Source organism: Sciurus vulgaris, assembly GCF_902686455.1.
Source record: "Sciurus vulgaris genome assembly, chromosome: 8".
Classification (NCBI taxonomy): Eukaryota; Metazoa; Chordata; class Mammalia; order Rodentia; family Sciuridae; genus Sciurus; species Sciurus vulgaris.
Genome location: NC_136468.1, coordinates 99,786,780 through 99,812,898, shown reverse-complemented (window position 1 = coordinate 99,812,898; position 26,119 = coordinate 99,786,780). Strand labels below are relative to the sequence as shown.

General features: G+C 38.1%; 1 protein-coding gene across 6 annotated transcripts in view; it reads right to left on the bottom strand.

Moving 5' to 3' along the window:
* Positions 1-26,119, bottom strand: part of POU6F2 (POU class 6 homeobox 2) — a gene marked incomplete at its 5' end in the record, with an annotated part of 470,230 nt that overhangs the window by 117,472 nt on the left and 326,639 nt on the right. For all 6 annotated transcript variants that reach the window (XM_079151761.1, XM_079151758.1, XM_079151760.1 and 3 more), the window contains one exon: positions 9,315-9,733. In XM_079151761.1, coding sequence (XP_079007887.1) covers positions 9,315-9,733 — 419 coding nt within the window. The remainder of the gene's footprint in view (positions 1-9,314; positions 9,734-26,119) is intronic.

The following is a 26,119-nucleotide window of genomic DNA, read 5'->3' as shown; positions in this document are numbered from 1 at the left end:
TTCAAAATTTCTTGGTTAACTAATGTTGGCTGGATATATTTACTCCAGGATATCTTTAGCTTTCAGCATTCTAATATTCATTGAGAAATATCTAGGAGTAGCATAACAATATGCCTCTCTCCCTCTCTTTCTCTCTCTCTTTCTCTCTCTCTCTCTCTCTCTCTCTCTCTCTCTCTCCATCCATCCATCCTGGTTTCTGTTTTCAATAAAATTTCTTTGGACTACTGTTTTATGTAAGATACTTTGGACCTTGAGAGCTTGTTTGGAGGTTCCAGCAGGGCAGCACAGCTAATTGTATACACTTGACCGAAGAACGGTCTTCCTCCATCAGGGGTGGTCAACCTACATACGTCCTCTTTGACCAAGTGCGTAGCTTAGGGAAGGACATGGAGTTGTGAGGGAGGAAGATGACACCCACCTAGCCAGCCAGATCAGTCAAATCAACCCTGGTGCTCAGTGGGTTAATAGATGTCCCACCAGATCACCCTCACATCCTGAGGAAGATACTTTGGGAAATGCTGCCTTGGAAAATGCTGTAAGCCAAATAAAGAAATTATATAAATATATCTCAACCAAAATAGACATTGCAGAGGTGGTTGAAATATAAATGGAGACAATTTGAATTCAGTTCAGCTCTGGAATTCCAATTCAGTCGTTATTTGTGATGTTTAAGAAGTTGCTTCAACTTTCTGAGACTGTTTCTTTAGATCTGAAGAAAATTTTTGACTCTTTTGTGTTGTGAGGATAAAATGAGAGATTGAAGTACTTATAGAGTACAAGCTGTATAGTAATCATTTGATAAGTGATTGTTATTATTCTGATTAGAGGTACGAATCCATGGGGCCATGCATGAAATAATATGAAAAATGCACTTCGTAAAATTTAAAACATTAAATATTAGCCCAATATTACTAGGCATATTTACTGAGTATTGCATATGTGATATGAATTATGGAATTATACATATATAATTCTTTCCATAGAAGTCAAAACATTTTATGCTATTTCATAAAAAGAATGTGGAGCTGGTTAGGTTATAAACTTTTCATATAATAACTGACCAACCAAGTTCCAAAGAGAACAGACGGCTTGTCCAAGGTCCTAAAGCTAGGGAGGAAACTGAGATGATCAGGATTTTTCCTCTTTACCTACATGCTAAAAACTATAGCTTGGGAATTTAGAAGGAACAAAATGATTTTTCGGTCCTTAATATTGATGGTGGAACTGAAGCTTGTGGGTTTAAGAGAGTAGGTTTTAAGGTGATGTGATTAGGCAAGATTAGGATTACTGAGTGCCTAGCTACCACTCTTGTGCCTAGCTACTGCTCTCCTTCCTGCTCCAGAACCATTGTGGGGTCCATACTTTCCAAATCACCTTTGCGCAGGCTTGCCCCACACTCAAGACACCCTTTATTAAGATCCCTTCTCAGAAGTCCTTCTTACCTCTTTGACTCAGCATGACACTACAAAATTCATGTGCAGTTGTTAACCTCATTCTAGCTAACATGAGGTTTCCAGAGTTTTTACAGCATAGTTCTATTGTGTACATATAAATTTTAAGTTTTTTTTTATTTTCTTGGATACCAGGGATTGAACCCAGGGCTGCTTAACCACTGAGCCATATCCCCAGACCTTTTTATATTTGATAGGGTTTCACCGATTTGCTTAGGGCCTTGCTAAATTGCTGAGGTTGTCTTTGAACCTGCAATTCTCCTGCCTCAACCTCCTGAGCTGCTGGGATTACAGGTGTGTGCCACCGTGCCTGGTTACACATGCATTTTAATATCCTCATGGCTTTTGTTTACTTTCAAGTGCATCCGTTTGTCTCATATTCCTCTTTAGATTATAAGAGGTATAGTCAAGGAAGAAATGATACATTGGTGTGAGCTTTCTTATCAGGAATCAAATTAAGTGCTGTCACATAAATCATTTCTTATTCCCCACACCAACCCTCTAACCAATGAGGAAACCAAGTGTCCAGCAGAGCCAGAATTTGTTTGCTTCTAAAGACCAGGCACTAAGACCCCACAATGTCTGTTCTGCAAACCTTTCCTATGGCTACAATGCACACACATAAACGTTCATGGATATTGATAAAAGTACTAACTATCTTTATAACCTGGAGAATATTTGCTTGCAAGCCTATGCTTTGGAAGTCCATTTAAAAGCTCATGGAAAATTTATTCTAAACCTGTGGGAAATGAATTGAGGCTAAAAGATGAGGAATAATGTGGTGATAAAAGTACTGGAATATTATCTTAAGTTCACATAAATACTGGCTAAGTTTTGCTCATTCAGAACAAAGTGCCAACCGGCACATTTGGGGCATCTCAAATTGCCACTGAAACGTACATCTATGCACACAAAGGCAAAGCAGTTTCAGAAGCATTTGAGGATGGCTTATCAGCCACCATCCAACAGGCAGTGATGGGACTGGATGGTATGAGTGGCTCCAGACTCTTCACTGAGCTCACTGCAGACAGCCCATGGAGCTGTCCCCCTGTGATGATCAGAGTGGTCCTATTTTCTTTGAAAAGTTATAACTCGCCATGTTCAAATGCTGCAAGAATCTTTCTGCCCTCCTTTGAGTCTGGTACCCTTTTCCATCTAGCGTTACTTGACAGGAGCTTCCATTAGTCAGTGGTGTGAACGTGCTGCTTGCTTTGTTCAACCCCTTTCTACATGATGTGACTAATTTACAGAGAAGTACACAGGAATGGTAAATCTAGACAATGGCAGAGAAGTACTGCAGTATATAAGTGTATTCTTGGTAAACTAATTTTTTCCCCTGCCACTCTCGAAATAATATAAACTTTGTTGTTCCTCCTGGATCTCAAATGCCTGTAATAAATTCTTTGAAATGTCAGTAATGTTGAACTGAGGACTTTTTAAAAAGGAGATTTTCTTTTATAAAAGGAAAAATTGTCCCTTGCAGAGTATATGGGTAAATATATTTTGTTTATTTTATTCTGTGCTTAATACAGTTGGGGAAAGGGATTTCCATTTCCCACCTGATCTCTGCTGAATGAGTGAGTCATGAATGAAGCCCTCAATCTTCTGAATGGTAGTATGAACATAAATACATTCATACTTTTTCATATCTTTGGACTAATCAACACTTGTTTAACAAATTTATAGTACATAAAGCATTTCCATCGGTATATTATATTTAATCTGCACAATGATTCTGAGTTTTTATAGATCTCATCCATGACAATCAAGTTTTCTTAAGTTCTTTAGTTCAAGAGGAAACCTTATTTACCCTGTGTAGACTCAGTTTCTAAAGGTCCTCATGGCTTGGAGGTTCTTGGAGAATGTTGTCTACATAGTGATAGTTCTACCGTTTTCATCAGAATTAATTTTATAAAATCCTAAATTAGTTCAGTAAAAAAATGTCATCCAAAAGAGGAATTGGTTTGTTAGTCCTATGCAATGGGGAAGATATGACTTTACAACCCCTTTACTGCCCTGATCCTTTATCCTATATGCATTTATATATAAATTTACATATATATAAATATATATTATGTATTTAATAAGTATATATTTATTTTTATAATTTTTTTCTAATTGTACATTTTCAACTGTGCAAAATTCTGTATATTTTTCAAGTTCAACTAGAAAGTGGGAGCTGAGAGATAGTTGAAGTTTACAATGGACAAAATGCCAGTGAACTTGGAGAATGTTTGTTTGCTAAATCATTTGTACAACTAGGAGCAGAGTTTGAAGGGATAAGAGTGAGGTTAATGGGACACTTGCCTTGGGCACAAAATGTGAGGGTATGTCCCAAAGCAAGGTAATCAAAAACATTAATCATAACATCTTTTTTTTTTTTTTTTTAGTTTGACACTGGGGATTGAACCCAGGGATGTTTGCCTAACCACTGAGCCACATCCCCAGTCCTTTTTATTTTTTATTTTGACACAGGTTCTCACTAAGTCGCTTAGGGCCTCAGTAAGTTGCTGAAGCTAGCCTCAAATTTGAGATCCTCCAGCCTTAACTTCCTGAGCTGCTGGGATTACAGGTATGCACTACTGTACAAAGCAAGACGAATAACATCTTTATGCAATATTTAAAAAAATAAATATGAATACCCCAAATTCATGACCAACAAAATATCAATGTTACTGACTTTTTCCTTTTGTCTTAAACGCCAATGTAGGTCAAAATTGTTATTGACCCAGCATTTTAAAATTTGAGATTTTGTTGATTGTGGATTTTTGTCTTTCATTTTGATTTTTGAAAATGTTGCTCTGAAATACTTTCTTGATTACTGCACTTTTGAGGAGGTGCACCTTTAAATTCTTCCTCTGATATGAGGGTTTCATAGCCTCATGTTAGCCTTGGCTTTGGGGAGGAGAATCCTGCGAGTGATTCAGCCTTTACGGGTGTAGAGATGTCTGAGTGTTGTTAGAATTTGCAATAGCCACATGAGCAGTTATATGAGTGTTCCTGTATAGATCACTCAACATTGAATAGTTTGAGGGGATTTTAATATAAAATTCTAAATAGAAGTTCAAAGAGAATACTAGAAAGTATTTCCTTTTACTATTTCCCTTTATAAATGAGATCTCTTAGATCCACAGAACCTTAACTAATATTTTGCTGAATTGATCAAGACTAATTGCTGGGGGAAGAAGAAGTTTGGATTAGTGTACTGGACCTTTCCCATAGTGGAGGGAGGGACCCAAGATTGGAGACCATTAGCTTTAAAGGACATAAGGACGTGTAGATCTGACCACTTTTCAAGGACTGGAACTCTTTGTTTTAAAAAGTAATAATGTATCACCTTTCTTTATCACATATATACTTTAGGACTTTGTGCTAAAGCTTGTCAGTGAACATCTCAACTGAGAAGACTAGAAGGCTATGCCCACTGCATAACAGAAGTGTAATTCTTAAACAGTTTTATTGCTCTAAGCCTAAGTAGTAACTAGACCTTTACATTAGTAAATGCACATGTTCGAGGCCATGTTTTACACTCTCTCTCAAGTACCATCACCTCTGAGGGGGTGACCATGTCCCTCATTCCTCATACAAGTCCTTTTATTTCCCCTGATCTCTTCCTCCCTCTGTTATCTATTAAAATGTGCAATACAAGAAAAGGAAAAGATTATCCTGCTTCCTGCCATGCAAGACAGTACGCAGAAGGCCAAGGTTAAATGCAGCATTTGGTTTCTTAAGCTTCTCTAATGTATAGGTGTGGAAAAACAATCTGAAACAGAGCTTATAGCGGTGACTCTCCAAGGATAAAAACTTGACTTTAATTTGGACTCTCTTACTAAGATAAAGTCTGCTTCTGCTATCATTATCCCACTTAGGTTTGTCTCCTGCTCTCTTTCCACTCTGCCACCCAGCTGAGTGGGAAGAAATCCACCTGACCTTGAAGAATACGCAGAGAATCTTCAAGACCAACAGGTTTTTAATAGTCAATAAAATTCCAGAGGCCTACCAACTTAGAGCTCATAGATGAGAAAAATGAGCTCAGAAGAGAAAAATGAAGTCTAGAGAGTTACATCTTGTTGAGAGTTAGTTGGAAGCAGGGTCAGAATGAGAAGAATGCCTCTAACTCTCCAGCCATTCTCATTCTCTGGACACAACTAGGCATCAACCAGACCACTCTGCAGGGAATAGGTGCACATTAGGCCATTTACAAAATGTTTGGGATGTCCCCAATGCAAATAGAAACTCCCAAAGAACTTTGCAGGAAAAACCATCTCAACGGTGATAAAAGGTAGAAATTTATTTCATCATTCTATGCTAAAGTGATCTTTACCCAGATCAAATTTATATATTGGAAATAAAATTGTTGGGTTGTTTTGTTTATGCCAAAATGATTAGAACATATCTTTTTCCCTACGCAGTTGTTTCCATTTATGCTTCTGATCTATTCCTCCTCAGTGCAATAGGGATTTCTAGTTTTTGATTTTGGTACAGTCTGTGACTGGTGGGTTAGAGTAAAAGTAAGGCATATGGACTGACATCTACCCTGAATCCAAGGGCTGAATTCAGCTCACAGGTATATCTTGTTTGTCCCATACATGGTTTTAAGAAATTCAACTTTGGGTTTTGTACACACACCTACTAATTTATAATGACTGCCCGACTTTTGCATTTTCTGTTTAGAACTTCTCCCCTTGTGCCTCCTGGGAGAGAATGAAGTTTTGAGTGGTCAGGTCTTGAATCTCAATGGAGAAGCTACAGACAGACCTGCAGGACTAACTTCTGTCATCCACTCTAGACCCCCAGCCCTCCCGTAGATCTGAGTGATCAAAATTAGTGAACAGTTATTCCCCTACCTTGGCTTCTCTGAAGGTATAATACTTTCTACTCATACCTGTCTTGAAACAACAACCTGGTTTTGTAAATGCAATCTATTTCATGGAATTGAGTAAAAGAGTGAAATAAAATTATACTGCAATTTTACAGAAAAACCTGACAAGAGCTATTTGGAGAATTTTTGTCTAGAGTGTTACTACCCATCAGCACTATTAATATATTTTTTTTCATCTTAAGAAATGACCTAACCCAAATATATCTTTACAACCTACTTTCATGTATTTTTTTCTGAAGACATGATGTTATCTGCACATTTTTAGAAATAATTATCCTTCAAAATTTTTTTTAAGTATAAACCCTTTTCATGTGCTGGCTTTCCCTAATAAACTACATTGCATAGTTCTAAACTAATATTTCTTAGATGGATTTTGAATAATGTAAAAAGACAAAGCCTACATGAAAATAAAGAATTGTAAAATGAAATTTAGGCTTTCATATATGAATTTAGTTGATCTTTATTCCCTTAATAATTTTTAAGCAAAAATGCTTTAGTCTACTTCATGAAGATCATTACCTTTGAGAGTTAACTATCTGGGCAGTGCCTTTTAAATAGCTTTCTTTTTAAAAAGTTCAAACATTCTGGACTGGTGGTGTAGCTCAGTGGTAGAGCACTTTACAAGGCCCTGAGTTCAATTCCCAGTATCAACAAAAAAATAGTTCAAACATGTTTCCCAAACTCAAAAGCCCCACAGCTAGTGTTGAAAAAAAAAAAATTAAACTATGATATTCTCCATTTTACTTACATACAACTGTAGTAAAGGGGAAAAAATTCTTTAATTTCTATAGATATCTACTTATTCAACATTAGTTCTATATCTACTCAATAATATTTTTAAAATTCGCATCAAGTCACTTCTTTGGTGGTTACCCATTAGATCCACAGAAGTTAATGTAGTATCTACTCTATATTTAAATGATTCTAAATATGTTTATTACAAGTTAAAATTCCAATGGTGAAAAAATTAGGATATTCTCTCAAGGTTGTAAAGAAATGTAGTTCTGAGCCTTTATTTACTGCCAAAACAAAACCATTCAGTCCCAGGATTTCCATGGGAAACTGTTAGGACAACTTTTAGAACTTGTCCTAAGAGAATTTATTCTCAAAGAGGTGAAGTGGTCACCACACCTGAAGTCCTGTCAACAGACATGTCCATGCTGCCATTTCACTGACTGGCAGATATTAAGATGCTGGAAGTATTCAGGGAAGGCAGTTTTCCATAGAGCTCCAAGACAATTTTTACTTAATGGGAAAGAATGCTGAACAATATACAACTAGGATCAGACCTAAGAATTTCACATCTCAGCACAGGGTCATTTTTTCTTAGGTAATTTTATCTAGTTTGGTGCCCGGGCAACAGGAAGTGTTAAATTACATTGTATACAGGCACATCTAATTGAACTGTTGTTAAAAAGTATTAAACTCATTCTTTGGAACAATAGAGTTGAACTGCAGATGTTGAAAACATTAGGGTTGATTTAATTATGCATTTTGTAAATTTGATTATACCTCCTCTCTCCTTAGATGTCAAGTGTCTAGTGAAGGCTTTTTAAGCTTATGTTCATTTCAGGGCCATGTCAAAGGTATTAGGTTGTCTCTTCCTTGTTAAGATTTGTGAAACTACAACTCCAACTGACTCAGGAAAATGTTCATACTGGAAGTGGCCTTGGCCCAAGTGCCAAACACAATTACTCATCTCACCCAAGTGTTCCCCCCCGACCCCCCAGGAAAACTTTGGACCACACTGAGAATCCAAGTTAAAAGGGACAAAGATATGGGACAACAAATAAAGCTGGTCCAAACATTCTAAGTCCCTAATCCACCTGTCTTCTCTTTGAGTATGAATATCTTTTTTTCTTAGATTTATTAATTTATTAATTTTATTTTTTTAGATTTATTTTTAATTTTTATCTTGATTGTGCATTATTTCCTCATTCAGTAGCCACGAATGCCATCTCTATTGCCATCCTCCAGTTGGGGAGGACAGGACAAGGCCCACCATGAAGGAAGGGTGAATTGGTATCCAAATGAGCACACTCACTGCTCACTGCGTTAGAGTTTGTCACTGAACTCTGAGCATACTAAATCATCTGAACTCTTACTGCAGAATTCATCATCATGTAAGTCAAAGTCTGGATGGCTCCACTGAACTGTTAATTTCTAGATCTGATGTGTTGACATCATAATCATTATGTTGGGAAGTTAATTTCTTTTAAGGGTGTCTATGTGAAGAATGTTTTTCTGAAGTTTAAACTTATATATTCCTGAATGCTTCTATTTCTTTCTCAGTGGTGGTAAGTGAAAGATGAGCTTTCATGATTAACCTGAAGCATCCATTGTGGTACCCTCAGCCTCACAGTAATAAAGGAAATATATAGCAGCTTTATTATTTTATAAAGATGCATATTTGCTGAGGCTCTAACACTAACAAGTCTGTGGAGTAATGGTTGGAATCTGGGACGTAAGACTGGGGATAAGTTTCTTTGCCCTCCTAACCCCAGAGAGTCTTTAGAAAAATAAAAACAAAAGAGCAGAAAGTACTTAAGGTAAGCCACTGTTGTATTCATAATATAGAGAAATAACCACCATGCCTCATGGACAGTAGATGCGGTTCTCCACGGGGCTACAAAACTGTGCTAGTAATAATTTTAATTGGATGCTATCTTTGCTGCCTTCAAAAAGTATCATAAAATGGAATTATTACAGGCTACAAGTGCACTTACAGAGCTGGCCTCTCACAGAAGGAAAGAGATAACATTTATCCTTTGGAGGGCAACACCAGTGGGCTTCTATTTGTTTCGTTTACATGCATCCCCGGCTGCCTGCTATTTGCTTCCTCTTCCCTATGTCTAAGAGATCAATTTGAATTAGATGCTGCAGAACTGGATGCTAAGTTGTGCTGGCCCTTTGCCTTTGGGGATGGCACGGCACCATGGAAAGGTCCTCTGTGCTCCTTGAGGGGTGGCTGGAAATCGTACCTGTAGAGGATTGGGTGGCGTGAGCGGCGACGGCAGGCCATGTCCCGGAGATTGACTGGGCTTCTGAGGGGGGCTTGCACTCTGCTGGGTTGGAGATGGCTGGTTCTGGTTCTGCGGGTGGGAATGGGACTGATGCTGCTGGGGCTGAGGCGCCTGTTGCAGCTGAGATGGAGGAGCTGGCAGCTGCTGGGAGGCAGGTGGCGGCTGCTGGGGCGGGGTGGGCTGGGGCTGTGGAGGCTGCTGGGGCTGTGAGGGCACCTGTGTGGCTGGCTGTGGGTGCTGGCTGGTTGGCGCTGAAGGAGGCTGCTGTTGCTGCTGCTGCTGCTGCTGCTGCTGTTGTTGCTGCTGCTGCTGCTGCTGCTGCTGGAGCTGCTGGAGCTGCTGGAGCTGTTGCAGTTGGGAGTTCAGGGATGAGGTAGCTGTAAGAAAAGAGAGTGAAACAAACATGACAAAAACATCCTGCTGCGTCTTGATGGCTTGTCCGGTGCAAGTTGAGAAGGGCCTCCTTTAGAGAAAGTTTGCCTTCTTTCACTGAAGCTCTTTAGTGTTTAAGAGGGCTGTGAGGTCCTCAGAGAAATAAAATCACTTCTTGGGAATTTTTTACAAATTCGGAGCAGAATGTAATACATCAGACATTTCCTCTGAAAGGCAGTGGGAATTGCTGTAAAAGCATCCCTTTTAAAGGGGGTATACAAGGAACAGAGATGTTTTTAAGGACTCCCTCTCTCCCTTTCCACACTGCTTGTGAAATATACTCAGGTCAAGATCTGATGTAGATTTTCAAAGTTCAACCAGTTAAATTCTTTTGGTAAATGCTTGACTGGAGTTAAGAACAGACCACTAAATTGTTTATATTCTCCTTTTCACTCATCATCAATACCATGAATGGTTCCATTTTCACTCTTTATTCAGACCTCTACCAATCTGCTTAGACATCTTAGTTTCATGTTTCTATAGTGTGTTTTTTTCTTAAAAATAGTTTCTCATGCATGTGCCTCTCCATTTTGCCAACATGTAATTTTTTAATTTTTTTTTTGCCTGCTGATCAAAAAGACAGAGCCCCCAAACCAGAGGAATATGGTAGGTGACTGAAATATGTAGTGTGATGACCCGACACATTAGCGTGTACTTGCAAATAAGCTCCATTCCTTGCATAACCCCTTTAAAAGTAATTCTTTTAAAGCACCTCACAGACAGGCAGGAATTGAAAGAATGAAATTATCTTTCAAGATTTTCTTGTTATATGAAAGGCAAGAGTTGATGGGCTGTCTTAGTACTGAGAACACTAAGTTTGTTCTTATGTCCATCTAGCACTGAACAATTTCTGTTGCAGGAAGCCAAAGCATGGACTAGAGAAAGTTACTGCTGAAAACCAAATTCACTTCCTTCTTTGCCAAAGTCTCAGCCTACACGCTTTCTAACAAGCCCATGGACGTTGGTATAAGGAGCAACTTTGAACCAGCAGGCCTTAGCTGCAAAGTTTTCCTGCTTATCCTCTACCTACAGTTAGTCAAGATTTCCAAAAGCAATAATTCCCCCTTTTGCAACATAAAACTAGTTCCTATTTTGAAAAATGCCCATTAAAAAAATTCTAGTGAAAATTATGTGATATGATTTGGCATATGATACACCTGCCTTCACACAACTGTGTTCTTGAAATATACATGTGCATTGAACAATAATGAGGGCACCTGAGGAAATTTCTCTGTAAGAGAGTTAACCAGTGACTATTTTTGTAAAGCTAAAACTCACTTTGTAAAATTTATTGAATATCAGCTAGGCACTGGTAATGTGCCAGGTAATAGGCAGAATTTAAAAAGGAAAGCTAGTCCTGCCTCAGGGAGTTCACAATCTAAATAAGATTAATTCATAAAAAACAATCTGGTTTGGAGGTGCCTCTTACAGAGTCCTGCTAAAGGTAGAAGTTTAGATACTTCATACTTATCTGTCCATGGATGAAGTTGTCAATAGTGTGAAACTGACCAAAAGGACTGAATTGGGAGAATAAAGAGACAGGATCCTTTGTGGGTTGTAGAGGCCAAAGCAGTGCACAAGACAGATGTGCCACGTGGGCAGACAGGGTTTAGGATAGTGAGGTGAAGGAAGAGAGGGTATGTCAGGTTGGAGAGACATCCAGAAGACAGCATAGCTTTTAGGTGGACGCAGTGCTAAGAATGGACTGTCTCAAACTCAGGGAAGTTTTGAGTAACTTAAAGTACAACGAAGGTAGGTAGGGAGCCTACCTAGTAAAAAGGGTGAGAGTTCGAATCCTCCTAATTAACATTTGTAAGTCAGATTTCAAACATAAATCAGGCTTATTTCTAGGAAGATAAAATTATATTGGTAAAGTGATAGCTTGACTTTTTCTGGGGACACCAATGACCAGTTCTGTGATCTCAGGTACCATACAGGGCATCCACAATGGGCCATTTGAACAGCAAGTCTTCATCAGGTCACTGAGTCTCTCTGTGTCTATTTGAAGTTTTGCACTAGCCCAGGGTGACCTGGAACTTGTAACAGGACTGTAGAGGTAGAGATAAGCTAGAAATTACCCAGTCATTGTGCCCTTTATCAGAACTTGAAGAGGAAGGCCTCATTTGCCACCTTCTCCCTCTTCCTATTCTACAAAATCATATTTGATGGAAGATGAAAGCTCAATTCCAGCCTTTCAAGGTCTTCTGCAATCTGGGGGATCCTCTCCTCTTCCTTTTGGTGGAGTGACAGACTTTGGGAACCTGATTGCATTTGGCCTCTTGCCTGATTCAAATCAAGCCTGTATGGACTTTTTTCAAGTGGGGGCACATACGCCAGTGCTTATTTTCACGGTTGACTTAAATACCATACTGTTTCATTTTGGTTAGAAAAGCATTTATCTAAATCAACATTTAGAAACAGGAAAGACTGGGGAATATTGGCAGATAGATATTGGCAGACAAGTAGGTGCAACAGACCCTAACCTACTAATGAGACAGGGTCCCAAACATGTCTTCGATGTTTTATATCGGTGAGTTCACATTGTTTGGCTATTTCTTTCCTGTAACAGCAGTTTGACTGGAAAGGCATAAACCTAAGCAAAACCCTTTTGAGTTACATAAACTAATTTGGCATTTGCAAGCAAAAAAAAAAAAAAAAAAAAGATGGAAAATAAAATGCGTTCAGGTGTATAGTGGATGCAAAAAAAAATGGGCAATGAGGGGAATGTATAAGAACATGACTCTGGTCTAAAAAATGCCAAAGCTACTCAATAATATGAAAATGAAAGAAAAAAAGTGAAAATGTAGTGTCTCTAAATGGCTCATCTTATAAGGCATAGTGAAATATGGACACAGAAGAATTTTTAAAAGTGCCTGAAGTTAGGAAGGTTCAAGGGCATATTTGAACTACAAAGAAAGATTGTGGATAAAATGATGCTTCTTGGGGTAAAACTCTGACCATAGGCATGAAGATTAAAGATTTTTACTTGTCCCTGGTATTTATGTCCTTTTATGATTGTTTCCTAGATCTGGTTACTATCCACTCTGTAGGCCAATGTGAAATGTGAAATTTAACTACAATAACAGCAGCTATGAGAAAAGAAAAGCTGCACAGAAATATATCTTGAAAATTTAAAAACTTACAGTTTTAAAAAGGAAACACAAAGCAAAATTCCAAGGACTTTAAAGTTCCCAAATAAATAATTTAATATGAAAAAAGAGTAGCTAAGAATTCTGTATTTCTCCTTTCGTTTGCTTTTGATATTTCTAGTAATTTCCCATTTTAATGTTTGGTAAATAATTTCCCATTTTAAATGTTTGATAAAGGTGTCCTCAGTAAACTCCACACTTAAATAGAGCCACACCATCAGAAACATCTGTGTTATACTTGAAGGGATTTGGGGATTCGAGAGTCAAAAACATCATATATACACTTGTCCCTTGGTTTCCATGGGAGATCTGTTCAAGCAACCCCCCAGATAGCAAAATCCATGATACCCAAGTCCCTACTATAAAACAGTTTAGTAAATGCATTGGATCTATACAGTCCTACTATATGCCTTGAATTGTCTCTAGAGACTCCTTATGTCTAATACAATGTAAATGCTATATAAGTATTTGCTGTATGCATTGTTTAGGGATAATGACAAGAAAAAAAAGGAAATAATGACAGAGAAAAAAATTTAATATTTTTTAAAAAATATTTTTGAACCATGGATGGTTGAATCTGAAGATGTGGAACCAGAGGATACAAAAGGCTGACTGTATCTGCATTTGGAAAACAAGTTCATGAAAGATTATAGAATGTGTCCCATGCTTAGGAAGGGACAGAAAGCAAAATGGCAATCAAATGCTAAAAGAAGTGTGGTTGTTAGCAACACCCTCTCCTACTTCATGCCAAGGTATAACATCATGCTGTTATATTAACTCTAGTCAGTTCTCCACTTAGCATTTTCTTGGGCTTTTTGGGTTTAGGCATATGTGGTCAAAGTGCTGGATTGGGTTTGAGGGTCTGCTGAGCAGTAGCAGAAAGCTCTGACTTACTGCTGATACTTACATACCTTTGGGCATATCTGGAAACTAGAGTAATCTCATGGAAATGTGTACAGAGGGGAAAAGACTCATGCTGAAGAGGAAGGAAGTGGGCAGGGCTTATCCTTGAAAATGACCAGGATCCCTGCAAAAAGTACGGTGGTAATAATTCTCTAAACCCACCCTTAGCCCAGTCCCCTGGTCCTAGGAGAGAAAGAGTACCCAGCAAAACCAAATTAAACAACCTTGAGAATATGATGCTGAATGAAAGAAGCCAGACACGAGGGGCCACATAGTGTATGATTCCATTTATATGAAATATCCAGAATAGGTACATACATAAAGACAGAAAGCACAGTAGTGGCCTCTGGAGTATGAGTTGTGGGGGCAGGTAGAATTGGGAGTAACTGCTAAGGGGTATGGATTTTCTTTGGGGGTAATGATAAAGCTCTGGAACTGGGTAATGGTGATGGTTGGACAACATTGGGAAGGTACTTACTGCTGCTGAGTTGTGCATTTTAAAATTATTAAAATGACCAAATTTAAATGTGTGTATTCAAATTTAAAGAGCTCTTCCTATATTCATACACTGGGGACAAAGCTACACTGCCTTGAGGTGCCACAAGGGAATGAAATAATCTTCTTCTGCTCTGCAGGACTTTGTGGTCCTGAGTACACAGGGCAGCCACCAGCAAGGGCTGTGCTGATGGAGCCACAGGAGAGTCAAATTTGCACAGCTTGTGAGTGCTCTCTGAGAAACTCTGTCTTAAGTCTGCAGCTTCCAAAGCCTGTTAGCATAACAGAATTACATATACAGGTGGGGAAACCTACTCTTCCCTGAGGGTTTGAACAAAAGAAACTGCTCACTTGTAGATAGAGAGCAAGTTACGCCATGGCTGTGCTCTTGAGAAGAGGTGGTGCAGGTACCTAGTTCCAAAGACTAAACTGAAGGATGTCTCCTTGGTGATGAATTGTTCAGCTCCTGGGAAATTTTGTACACATATAATAATATTGGTTCTGCTACAGGCAAATCATGTTTTTTAAAGCCTGCTAACATGAAATGTAAATGTGCATTCTGAGACTAAAGATGCTAATTTGAGTAAGAGCCATAGCCATGAGTTATTATAAGGAACAGAGACATATGAGGGGGTGGGAAGGAGGTGGTAGGAAGGGACAGTAAGAGGTATGAGGAGGAGAAGGGACACAGTGTGCTCTATTCTTGTCACAAATTTGTCTTGATGGCAAGACAGTGTTTCCTCCCTTCTTAGACATGGGGTGGCGGCAACACTATTCTCAAACTCTTCATTTTAAGGGAAGCAAATGGGCATCAGGTCGTATTGGCCCCAGAACTCTGTGACCTGCTGTCCTAGAGGATCATTTGTGGCAGCTGAGAGTTCTCTAGCTGGATTTGTTCTCAGCTGGGGGCAGTCACTTTCAGATCAGGCTCATTAAAACAAACAAACAAACAAACAAACAAACAAACAAACAAAAACTCACTGAGCCCATGAACCAGTGAAAAGGGATCTCATGATTTCTCATGTTGTCTTTGTCTCCCTGGTCTGTATTTATTGTTTACTTTTGTGGCCCACTAAAATCTCTAGAAGAAGGAATAATAGACTCTTAAACAACCTAACAGGAAGAATCTGAGTTACTAAATTGGACATCCACACACAGCCATTAGATAATAACATCTAAGGTGAATGAACCAGGAACCATCTCTGGTGTCCTCATTAAGGACATCTCTAGTCTACACTAGCATGCAGAAGTTTTGCAAAGCAGATGGAAAAAAAATGTAGATAGTTGGGGATTGAGGATTTTGAAAAAGCACAGAAGGTGAAAACTTGCTGGGAAATCTGCCTTTATTCTTGGCAACAGTCAGAAACAAGCAAAATCAATTCTGCCTCAAAGATGATGATGTGTAACATCTCACATATGGTCAGTGTTATCAGCTCCAAAAATATTGCTACACATGTCCTTAATCTGTCTTTTTGCTTCTTTTGCATGTAAGGCAGAGTTCTGAGTGTTTCTTGAGATGTCCAGGGAAAACAAAGAGAAAAAAATTTTCCAGTGAAAATATCCCTACAAATTTCCATCAGTAGCCTGAGTCACCCAGACCTTTTTCTTAGCTTGGTTGTTTCCAACAACTCTTGCGGCCTATCTCAAATTGTGGACCAGAATCACCAAGGGAGCTTGTTAGGACAGTAGTTTCCAGAGAGTAGAGCAAAATCTGCATTCTAAAGAACCATCCCCGGGGATCAGGAGCCATTGCCCTTGGGGCTCCCATCAGCCCTTACTGAATCACAGTAAGTGGGGAGGGAGCAGCTCTTCCCTTGACTTTGAACCAGAGCAACTTGCTAATCCATCTCCCTCCAAAACTTTGGGGAAACTTCATTTGAACAATTTGTTCTACCCATTGGGGTGAAGAGAGGGGATACAAAGAAACAAATAATGGGTTGAAAAGAAAAGAAGCAGCCAGAAATCAGTTGTTCTTTAGTGCCTTCTTTTGGAAATTAGAGCAATTCATTAATCACTGTTACCTTTGTTGACATTTTGGGGGGCACTCTTGTTGAAGTACATTTAATAAGAGTTAAATCTGAGACAGAACATTAGATTTCAGATGCTTTATTAAATAGGAAAGATGAAAAGAGTAAACATGTGCCCTGAAAGCAGAGGGAAGGAGCTTTGGCAGGGCTACTCCAGGAGGAGCTGGACCTGTCCAGCATGTTAGAGAAGCTAAAGACTCAGAAGGGGCAAGTGGCTCTGGATTCCCAGAGGGATTTGCTGACCCTTTTTCATGGAAGAGCTGGCCTCCCTACCATCTTCGCCTTTACAGTACTGCATAGCTATGCCTAAAATGACTGAAACATAATGAAAAGACTCTCCTCTAAAGAAATTGAAAAATCTGTCTGGAGAAAAATTAGGATTTCTAATGTGGATCTGGCACCCCAAAGTTAAGTGCTTCTCTCATTTACTGTAAAGAGGCCTGTCTGTCCACAAATTCACTCCAACACACTGAGCTCTCCACTACTCTCCCAAGTCCTTAGGAATCCTTCCATTCCTAATGAGTGCCAACCAAGATAAAGACTTACTCCATGTACAGAGAAACAACATATATCCCATTTGTTAACAAGAAAAATAAATAAAAAAAGAAAGAAAGAAAGAAAGAAAGAAAGAAAGAAACACATGGGACTGAAGAACACCAAGGATGCATATCAAAATCCAAAAAGATTTTGTAGAGAAAACAAAAGTCTATCTACAAAGAAATGTAAATCACACTAGCATTATTACCATGCAATTGACTGTCATTAGTAAAAGTTTGTAGCTAAAGTCAAAGGAGTGATGCCTTCCAAGTTCTGAGAAAGAATACCAGTGACTCAGGAGGCTAAGGCAGGATTGCAAGTTTCAGGCCTCCCTCAGCAAATTAGCAAGATCCTGCCTCAAAATAAAAAACAAAAGGGCTGGGGATATAGTTCAGTGGTAAAGTGGCCCAGGGTTCAATCCCCAGTACCAAACCAAACCAAACAACAAAAAGCTTCTGAGTGAGACTGAACTCCCATCAAGAATTCCACTGCTAGCAAAATTATCTGGCAAAAGCATGATCAAAGTAAGCTGATTTTTGGAACTTACAAAGGTTTAGAACCCTTTTCTTTACATAATTTTCCTTACAAAGTTGAATAAGTACATTAATAAAATGAAACAATAAACTAAGAAAGATGAAGACCTAGGATCCAGGAAAGTGTGTGGCAATCTGAAGTGCGTCATGAGGGAGCCCCACTATGACACTGTCCAGCAGTTCTAGACAGTGACCAATCCAGGTCAGAGTGTAAGGCCCTTGGTGAAATACCTGCAGAAAAAAATGGGGATGCTAAAGAAGTGATAAAACGGTAGACATTTGGGAAGAATTTGGGAATGTAAAAAAAAAAAAAAAAGAAACTAGCAACTTCATAAAAAACAAAAGCTGTTCAGGAAAATCACAATCCAGTTATGAAGAAGCTGTTTCAAATCTGAACAAACCATTGATTGAACTTCAAGAAGAAAAACTGAATGGATTCAATGCTATAGAAAAAATGATATGTTAAGATTTCACTTCCTAAGAAAAGCACACGTTTCTTCTTATATATAAAAAAAAGATGGCTTAAAGGAACTTCATTGCCGGGCATATTGTTGCACACCTGTAATTCCAGAGACTTGGGAGGCTGAGGCAGGAGGATAGTGAGTTCAAAGTCAGCCTCAGCAACAGCAAGGCACTAAGCAACTCAATGAAGAGTCCCTGTCTCTAAATAAAATACAAAATGGGGCTGGGGGTGTGACTCAGTGGTCAAGTGCCCCTGAGTTCAATCCCTGTACCCCCAAAACAAAAAACAAACAAAAACAAAACAAAAAAAAGAAAGAAAAAAGTGTACGGTTTTACAAGGAATAATGAATGAAACATGCAATATGTTGTGGTTTAGAAATAAGGTGTCTCCCAAAATCTCATGTGTGAGATCATGCAAGAATTTTCAGAGACAAATAATTAGAATATGAGAGGTATAACCTAATCAGAGGATTAATCCACTGATATGAACTAACTCGGTGATGACTATAGGCAGATAGGGTGTGGCTAGAAGAAGTAGGTCACTGGGGTTATGTCTTTATATTTTTGTCCTTGGTGAGCAAGGCTCTGCTTCCTGGTTGCCATGTCCTGAGCTGCTTTCCTCTGCCGTGTCCTTCCACCATGATATTCTACCTCACCTCAGGCCTAGAGCTATGGAGTCAGCCAACTACCTACTGAACCTCTGCAACTATTGAGACGAATCAAACTTTTCCTCCTGTAAATTGCTCTTGTCAGGCATATTGTTCACAGCAACACAAAAGCTGACTATAATGCCCAATTATGCAATAAAATGTGGTATGATGAGCATTTGCTGAAGTATAAAAAGATGCTCCATTTGGATATTTTCTTGAATGATATTAAAACAGAGTAAGAAGGACTCTGTTCTTGTTCTTGGTTCCACAGGAAATAATAAGATAGCCAAACTGAAATTAAGAGTGTTGACTGACTTTCAATTTTTGGAGCAACCTATATGAACAAATCATGAAAGATTTAATGAGGACATAAATGCTATGATCCTTGATCATGTAAAAGTGAAAAGTTGGTGAGAGTGAGGGAGGCGAAGTGAGAATCAGAGTGCTAAATGGGGAACCAAGAGATATTTCTATAGTTGGAAGAACAAATAGAGATTTAAATATGCAATTTATAGTATCATATGTGCTATACTTCTATTAGCAGGAGGGAAGAAGAGAAAGTGAGCAAAACCATCATACATTGTACCAGGAAATGAACATATAATACACAAAGTCAATAGATCAAGAATGGAGATCAAGGCCAGGCGCAGTGGCTCACACCTGTAATTCCCAGTGGCTTGGGTCTATAACACCAATTATGCTGTAAAATGCAGTATGATGAACATTTGCTAAAGTATAAGGCTGAGGCAGGAGGATCACAAGTTCAAAGCCAGACTCAGCAACTTAGTAAAGCCCTAAGCAACTCAGCGAGATCCTGCGTCTAAATGAACAAACAACCAGAATAGAGATCAGTTGGAAGTTCAGTATTTAGAAGTATAGAGGCTAAACCCCAGAAATGATTCAATGTGAATGCCCTGGTGGAGTAATCTTGAGGGTGTGAGGAGTATAGCTATGAACTCTGAATGTCTTTATAAACCCTCTGGACTGAACTGACTTTTAACCACAGGTATGATTAATTTTTTTAAAAATTCAGTTTTAAAACTGTGGCTACATCATGTATGATAACTACAAGTTTTTATGCACCAGGTACGACTCTAAGTAATTGACATTAACTTTTTTATTGGTCTTCTCAACAGTCTTATAAAGCATGTCTTCCAAAATGGATTCTCCCAGATTCAGACCCAGAGCCAGGGATTCAAGTGCAAGTAATTTATTAAGAAAGGGCTCCTAGGAGAAGCCAGGAAGGGCAGCAAGTCAAGCAAGGAGGAGATTTAATATGAAGTTCCAGCCTCATCCTGATTCCAGGGAGCTCAGAAGTCTAAATTGCACCTATGCCTATACTATCTGAAGTGCCCCTCCATTACTTCTATCTTCCCATATCAGTGAGTTATTTGTTCTAGGCAGAGATGGGGCATCCACTTCAGGAACTTCCTGCTTTCCACGTGGGTAAGTGACTTCAGTGCCCAAGAATCAAATAATTCCTTGTAATCAATGTACATATTTTACAATTATTATTGGAGTTGGTCATAGTATATAGCAGGCTGCATTAAGGTACTCTTAAGAGAAGGGAATTGTCTTAGGGAGATAAGACAAGATATGAATTTCCAAAGGGTAATCATATTAGGTCCTCGTGACCCTCTTTATTTGTCTCTTTATATATGTGTGGGTATAGATATGTGTGTGTGTATATATATATATGTATATATACACATATATGTATATATATATATACACACACACACACTCATACACATATATCACATTGTAATATATGATTATATATTTATAATTTTATATATAATATTAATGTATTATATATTAATATATATTATGCACACATATACATTTATATAATTAGATACATATATAATTTATGAACTTTATATCAGGGTCTCTGGAGGAATTGATGAGCTATTTTCAATATAAAATAAGCATATGCCTAATGAAATTCTTCAGTTTATCCCTAATAAGACTTCACAGACTAATCCATGTATCAGGCTTATCCAGTGTGGTACAACAGGTTAATTCTTACCAAAGGAAAAATTTAAGTTTATTTAATACATATCTTTGATTTGTAAAATTGTATAAACAAGTTAAGGGAGTATGTGCATATGGATTTTTAATAAATTCAGTTTCCTTGAAGGCAAACTGTTTCAGATAATATGCTAGAAAAGAAGAAAGACATGTAAAAAAGAAATAAAGAAAATACAGAAATATAGAAAAGGACCTTAAAGGGTGCAAAGGTGGGAAACTGAGGCTGGAGTTCTCTGTGACCAGGTAGGACAAACTGAGGCCTTGCTGAGATCTCCCCAGGTTATGGGAAAAGCATCATCATTACTGGCGATTTTTTTTATTTTTTATTTTATTTTTTTAAGTTGTGAGGAACTTGGTGCCGATCAAACTGCTCCTGAAATAAGCATATGAGTAGAATGAGTAAAAGAAGAAAATGCAGCTCTATTAATACTAAACTTCTAAGAATTAAAAAATAAAAAAAAAGATTAAAATAACTCCCACCTGCCTGTTTCCACTGAATTTTAAAGTCTTGTTCAGGAATTAATACAATACCAAATAGAACTCATAAGATTTGAACGTGCATTTGAAAGTGAATTCCTGGGGATAGATTCTATGTGTTCCTTGATTTTGTTTTATTGATGTTTGCATAACCTGTAGGGAATCTATATACTGCATATAGAAACATCAATTTTTGATTTGAAATCCATTTGCTCAACAGATGAGACCAAATTTACCCAGAGAATCCTAACCCTCCATAACAACTGGTATCCTTCCTTCATGAAGTTTGGCAGAGACTTGGTGAAGAATACTGCAGAAAGGATGAAATGCTCTTTGGATGTCAATTTTCCGTGTTCATTCTCCAATATGTGATAATCACGTTGTTGTTGTGTGTGTGTTTGAGAGGTCTGAGATTCACAGTACGCCATTATCCATGCCTCACTCTGTTGATAGAACATGAGGTGAAGGACAGAAAATACATTTGTGTGAAAGAGAAAGCAGCTCAAAAAAGTGCTCATATAACAATCAACCCCATTATTTTCACCATATGAAAATGTGAAAAAACAGTTAATACATTCTTGGTGATCTCTTCCAAGAAGGCCAATCTACCTTCCGCTGGAGATTAAAATTTTTAAATTAGAGTCAACATTTATTGAGTATGATTTTTATCGTGAAATTTTTACTTCTTTTATTAAGGTTGAAAAGAGACTATATTTACCAAAAAGGATGCTGTGGATATGGAGAAAAGAATGAAGTATGTACATTTTATGTTTCTATGCTAATAAACAAGAAAATAATTCTTTAAATTTAGCAAACAAAGCATGATGCACCCTGGCTTTCAAAACATCAGCATTTGCCTTTTGCTTCAAATGAAGATTTGCAGGAGAAAATATTTCAGGCAATTCATTGGCTACTGAGCCTGGTTTAAACACAGCACTATGTTCACTCAAATTTCTTTTAGGCTATAGACACATGGGCCAGTGCTTATTTTCATGGTTGATTTAATCCATCCCCTCTGCCAGTGTGGGGATTATTCCCTATAGTTATTCTCCAGTGATCTGTCAGTTCAGATTAAAAAAAGTTAAGTGACAAAGATGTGCTGGCTGATTCCTTTAGAAGGCTGTGGAAGCTAAAGTGTATAGCAAGAGATTTCTTTTTAAGAATCTGACTATGTTCTTCCCTTTTTAATTTTCCTCGTATCACCACAAACCTTCCTTATCTAGGCTGAACTTTAAACTCCCTAAACAGGCAATTCAATTTTGTTCCTGTACAACAGCTTCAGGGATGCCAAAAAGCTTTATAGATCTTACCTCATTGGTTCTTGCTTATTTTTTGAGAAGAGATAGTATATATTTCCTCTCACTTTACAGATGAAGAAATCTAAGACGTGAGTCTAGGACCACGTGTATCCTGGCTTTGCTTAGCCTTCACAATAAATAACAATACTTCCTTTAAGCAACATCTATTTTTGTCTTTTGAGATATAAGAATTAAAAACATGTTCTTGCCAGATTTGCAATTCTATTCCAGATTTTTGAAAAGAAACTTGTCATAAAATGACATCATAGGGCAAAATGCTACTCTCCTGTAAAATGTTGAAAGTTACTCAAGTTACATAGTAAATATCATTACTATTCTCATTCTTATTTTCTCTTTTCATCTCTGCAGTTGAATTCTTTAGTAGGAAAAAGAATACACTGCATGGGTAATTTGGTTTATTTTATACTGATGTGCAAATCAGTCATTCAATTCATATACTTCATTTCAAAGCCTTTCATATGTACTAAGTTAAAAAGAAGACAACTAATAGTTGTAATGAAACACTTGCATATTGATAAAATCTACTGGCAAAGAGAAGTCATCAGGAAAAAGAATCCTGGGAAAATTCATAAAAAGCAATAGATGCTGGAGTATTAATAGAACTAGGATGTCCTTATTGTCACATCACCTGTGAGTGCAAATGTGTTTCTGTCAATATATCTTGGATTTCTGCTAGGCTAGTTGATCTTATTCATGGGGGAATATTATTTTTTACTTTGTTTACTGCAGTATGAAAAAAAGGAGGTAAACACAAATGTATTGGTAGGGTAGGCTGTGCTGAAATAGTAGGCAATCTTAAGTGACTTAGTCCAACGAAAATTATTTCTTTATATGTGGAAAGTTGGCAGGGAGGGTGATCTCATTGGATTCACCAGGTGCCCACACCAACAGGGGTCCATAGTCACTAACTTGATTGAACATTACCAGGATGATGTCAGAAGAAAAGAGAGCTTTTGAGGGTGGAAATGAAGTACTCCAGCCGGGAAGTAACCCCACCACTCTCTCACCACTCTTTGGCCAACTCTAGTCATGCTGCACCAAACACGAGACCAGAAGGTGCCATCCTATCAGAAGGGTGCCAGAAGGGAGAGAGCCAGAAAAATGTACTGAATGGCATTAATGACCTCACAAAGGCATGCCCTATCTCCCAGATAGTTTCCGTATTTATTGCTTTCTTTTCATTTTTCATTTCCCTTAGTTTAACCTCATTATGCTTTGTTTGGATCACTGAAAGACTGTTAATTGGCCTCTAATCTCTTACCTTTACCATTCTTTCTCTCATTCATTAAATTGATTAATGATATCAAGTCACGTGCCATGTGTCCCTCTTCCACTAGAATGGGATTATCCCAGTATTTTCTTAAGGGGATATTAAGAATTGCTCTCCTTTGTACTAGTATGAAGTGATGCCATGCCGTGCCTTGTACTTTATTAATAATGTGTCCCTGGTTGCTTCTTTCGCCAAATAGCTTCGTAAGAAAGGTAACCATTTTTCATTCATGATTTTGTTTTTGTTTTTTGAAATCTTCCTTTCTTCTCTGCCAACAATCAGCATATAATAGATGGTCACTAAATAATTAAAAATGGTCATTGTAGAAAACTGTAATTTGATTGGCCAATTGTTCACTTCAGCCTAGTCTTCATTCCTGGCAGGTATCATATGCTTGCTTTGGTTTGGCTCACAAGAGATATCAGGGGAGAATTCCTGAAGTTAAAGAGATCCATTGCTCAAATTTCTAGGAGACAACATGCAAATCATGTGATCTCTGAGCTTGTAAGGAGCTGCAATTATATTTGGAGAATGTTATAGATTCATTTTTTAAACAGTCAGATTTCTGAATTCCTTTTTATAACTATACATGCTAAGGCAGCTACCATGGTGCATCTAGAGGTATTCTCTAAGAATTCTGTAGGGTAATTTCGTTTCTAAATAGCTACTTATTAAAGGAAGTAAATGAGGACCCATAAGGATTCAGGATTTGAAAGTGTGCTATATAAATGCATCATGAAATATGTATATAAAATGTAGTCAAAGAGGAAATGACAAGCTTAGAAAGCCCAGAAAGGTTATCTGGATAAACAGAAAATGCCTCAGGTGGGTCTCAGATAGACAGATTAAATCTTAATCTTAGAGGAGAAAAAACGTCATCCTAAACCAGGCTGACCCAAATTCCACCCAATCTGGAGAGAAACATAATAGAGAATATGGATTAAGGGGGTTTGAGTTGAAGGTCAAGTTTTTAGTATGTTTGGGCTGGCAGGATGTGAACATCAGTCAGGCATAACAGATGTGCTGCTCTGTTGAGTGAGTGGTGGTAGACGGGCAGAGTCTCAGTGTGGATGCAGGGGTCCCCACGGGTCAGTTACCATCTCCCTTTTCCATGGCCATACTCTGCTTCTCGCCATCAGCAAATGCCTGCTCTGATCATAAGGGAAACTGGGCAAAAGCATAGGATTAATGAGCACCAACTCATGAACAGTGCTGGTAAAACAATACCTAACAGATGCTTTCTTCTTAGAATGAATGAAAACATTAAATACTGATCATGAACAGGTTATAGAAGCACTGTTTAGAAGAAGGTGAGAATTGAAGTTTTATGGCTACATAGCATCTCATAGCCTTTGGCTACTCACCCCGTCATGAAGTCACTGGTGGTTGCTTGCCTGGACCCATGCAATGGTCTCCTCTCTGTCTTTCTCTTAAAGCTTAACTCATCCTCCCCACCTCTCTTTCTTCCTGCTCCTTCCCCCTTTCTTCTTCCCCTACTTTCTTCCCTTCCTTCTTTTCTATCCATTTTCCCTCTTTACTCTAAAACAAATTGAAGCATTTACCATTTGCCAGGGAACATGCAGGAAGCTGAACTTGTAAACATGAATTAAACTTGGCTTCTGCTTTCTCACACTCCATTCACTTCTATCTGGGAAAACAGACACATGAATGCCCAATTACCATACAATGTGATATGTTAATATATTTTCTTGGTTATTGATTTTCATCATCTCTCTACTTCTCCAAAATAAGTGCATAGCCTCATGCTTCACATCAAAACTCTTACCATTTAGCTCCAACTTCAGTTTCTAGCTTTGGCTCCCATTATTCTCCTATCACAACCTCACTTTCTACCTGTATTTGACTTCATGCTCACACTTAACTTTTGCTCATGATTTGCTCTGATTTCTACAGTGGTCGCTTCCACCACCCTTCCACTGCCACCTCTGATTTTTTCACTATCATGGTCCTATACAGATGCAGTTCAACTTCATGATGGGCTTATGTCCTAATAAACACATCATAAGTTGGAAAAGATTGTGTCAAAAGTGCATTTAATATGTCTTACAGGTGAATATCATAGCTTAGCCTAGCCTACCTTAAACTTGCTCAGAACAGTTACATTATCAGCTGAGGTTGGACAAAATCATCTAACACAATGTGTATTTTATAATAAAGTGTTGAAAAGCTCATGTGATTTATTGAATATCATGGCAACACAGTACACTGTGGAATATTGGCTCTTTCCCTTGTGTGGCTGACAGGGAACTGCGGTTTGCTGCCACTGCCCAGCATCTAGAGAAAGGATCCTACTGCCTTTATCTAGCCTAGGAAAAGGTCTAAATTCAGAATTCAAAGTTTGGTTTCTACTGAATGCTCATTGTGCACCATCTTTAAGTTGAAAAACTGTAAGTCAAATGGTGGTAAGTTGGGGACAATCTTATTTTAAAGCTCAGTTCATCTTTCTCTGTAGCC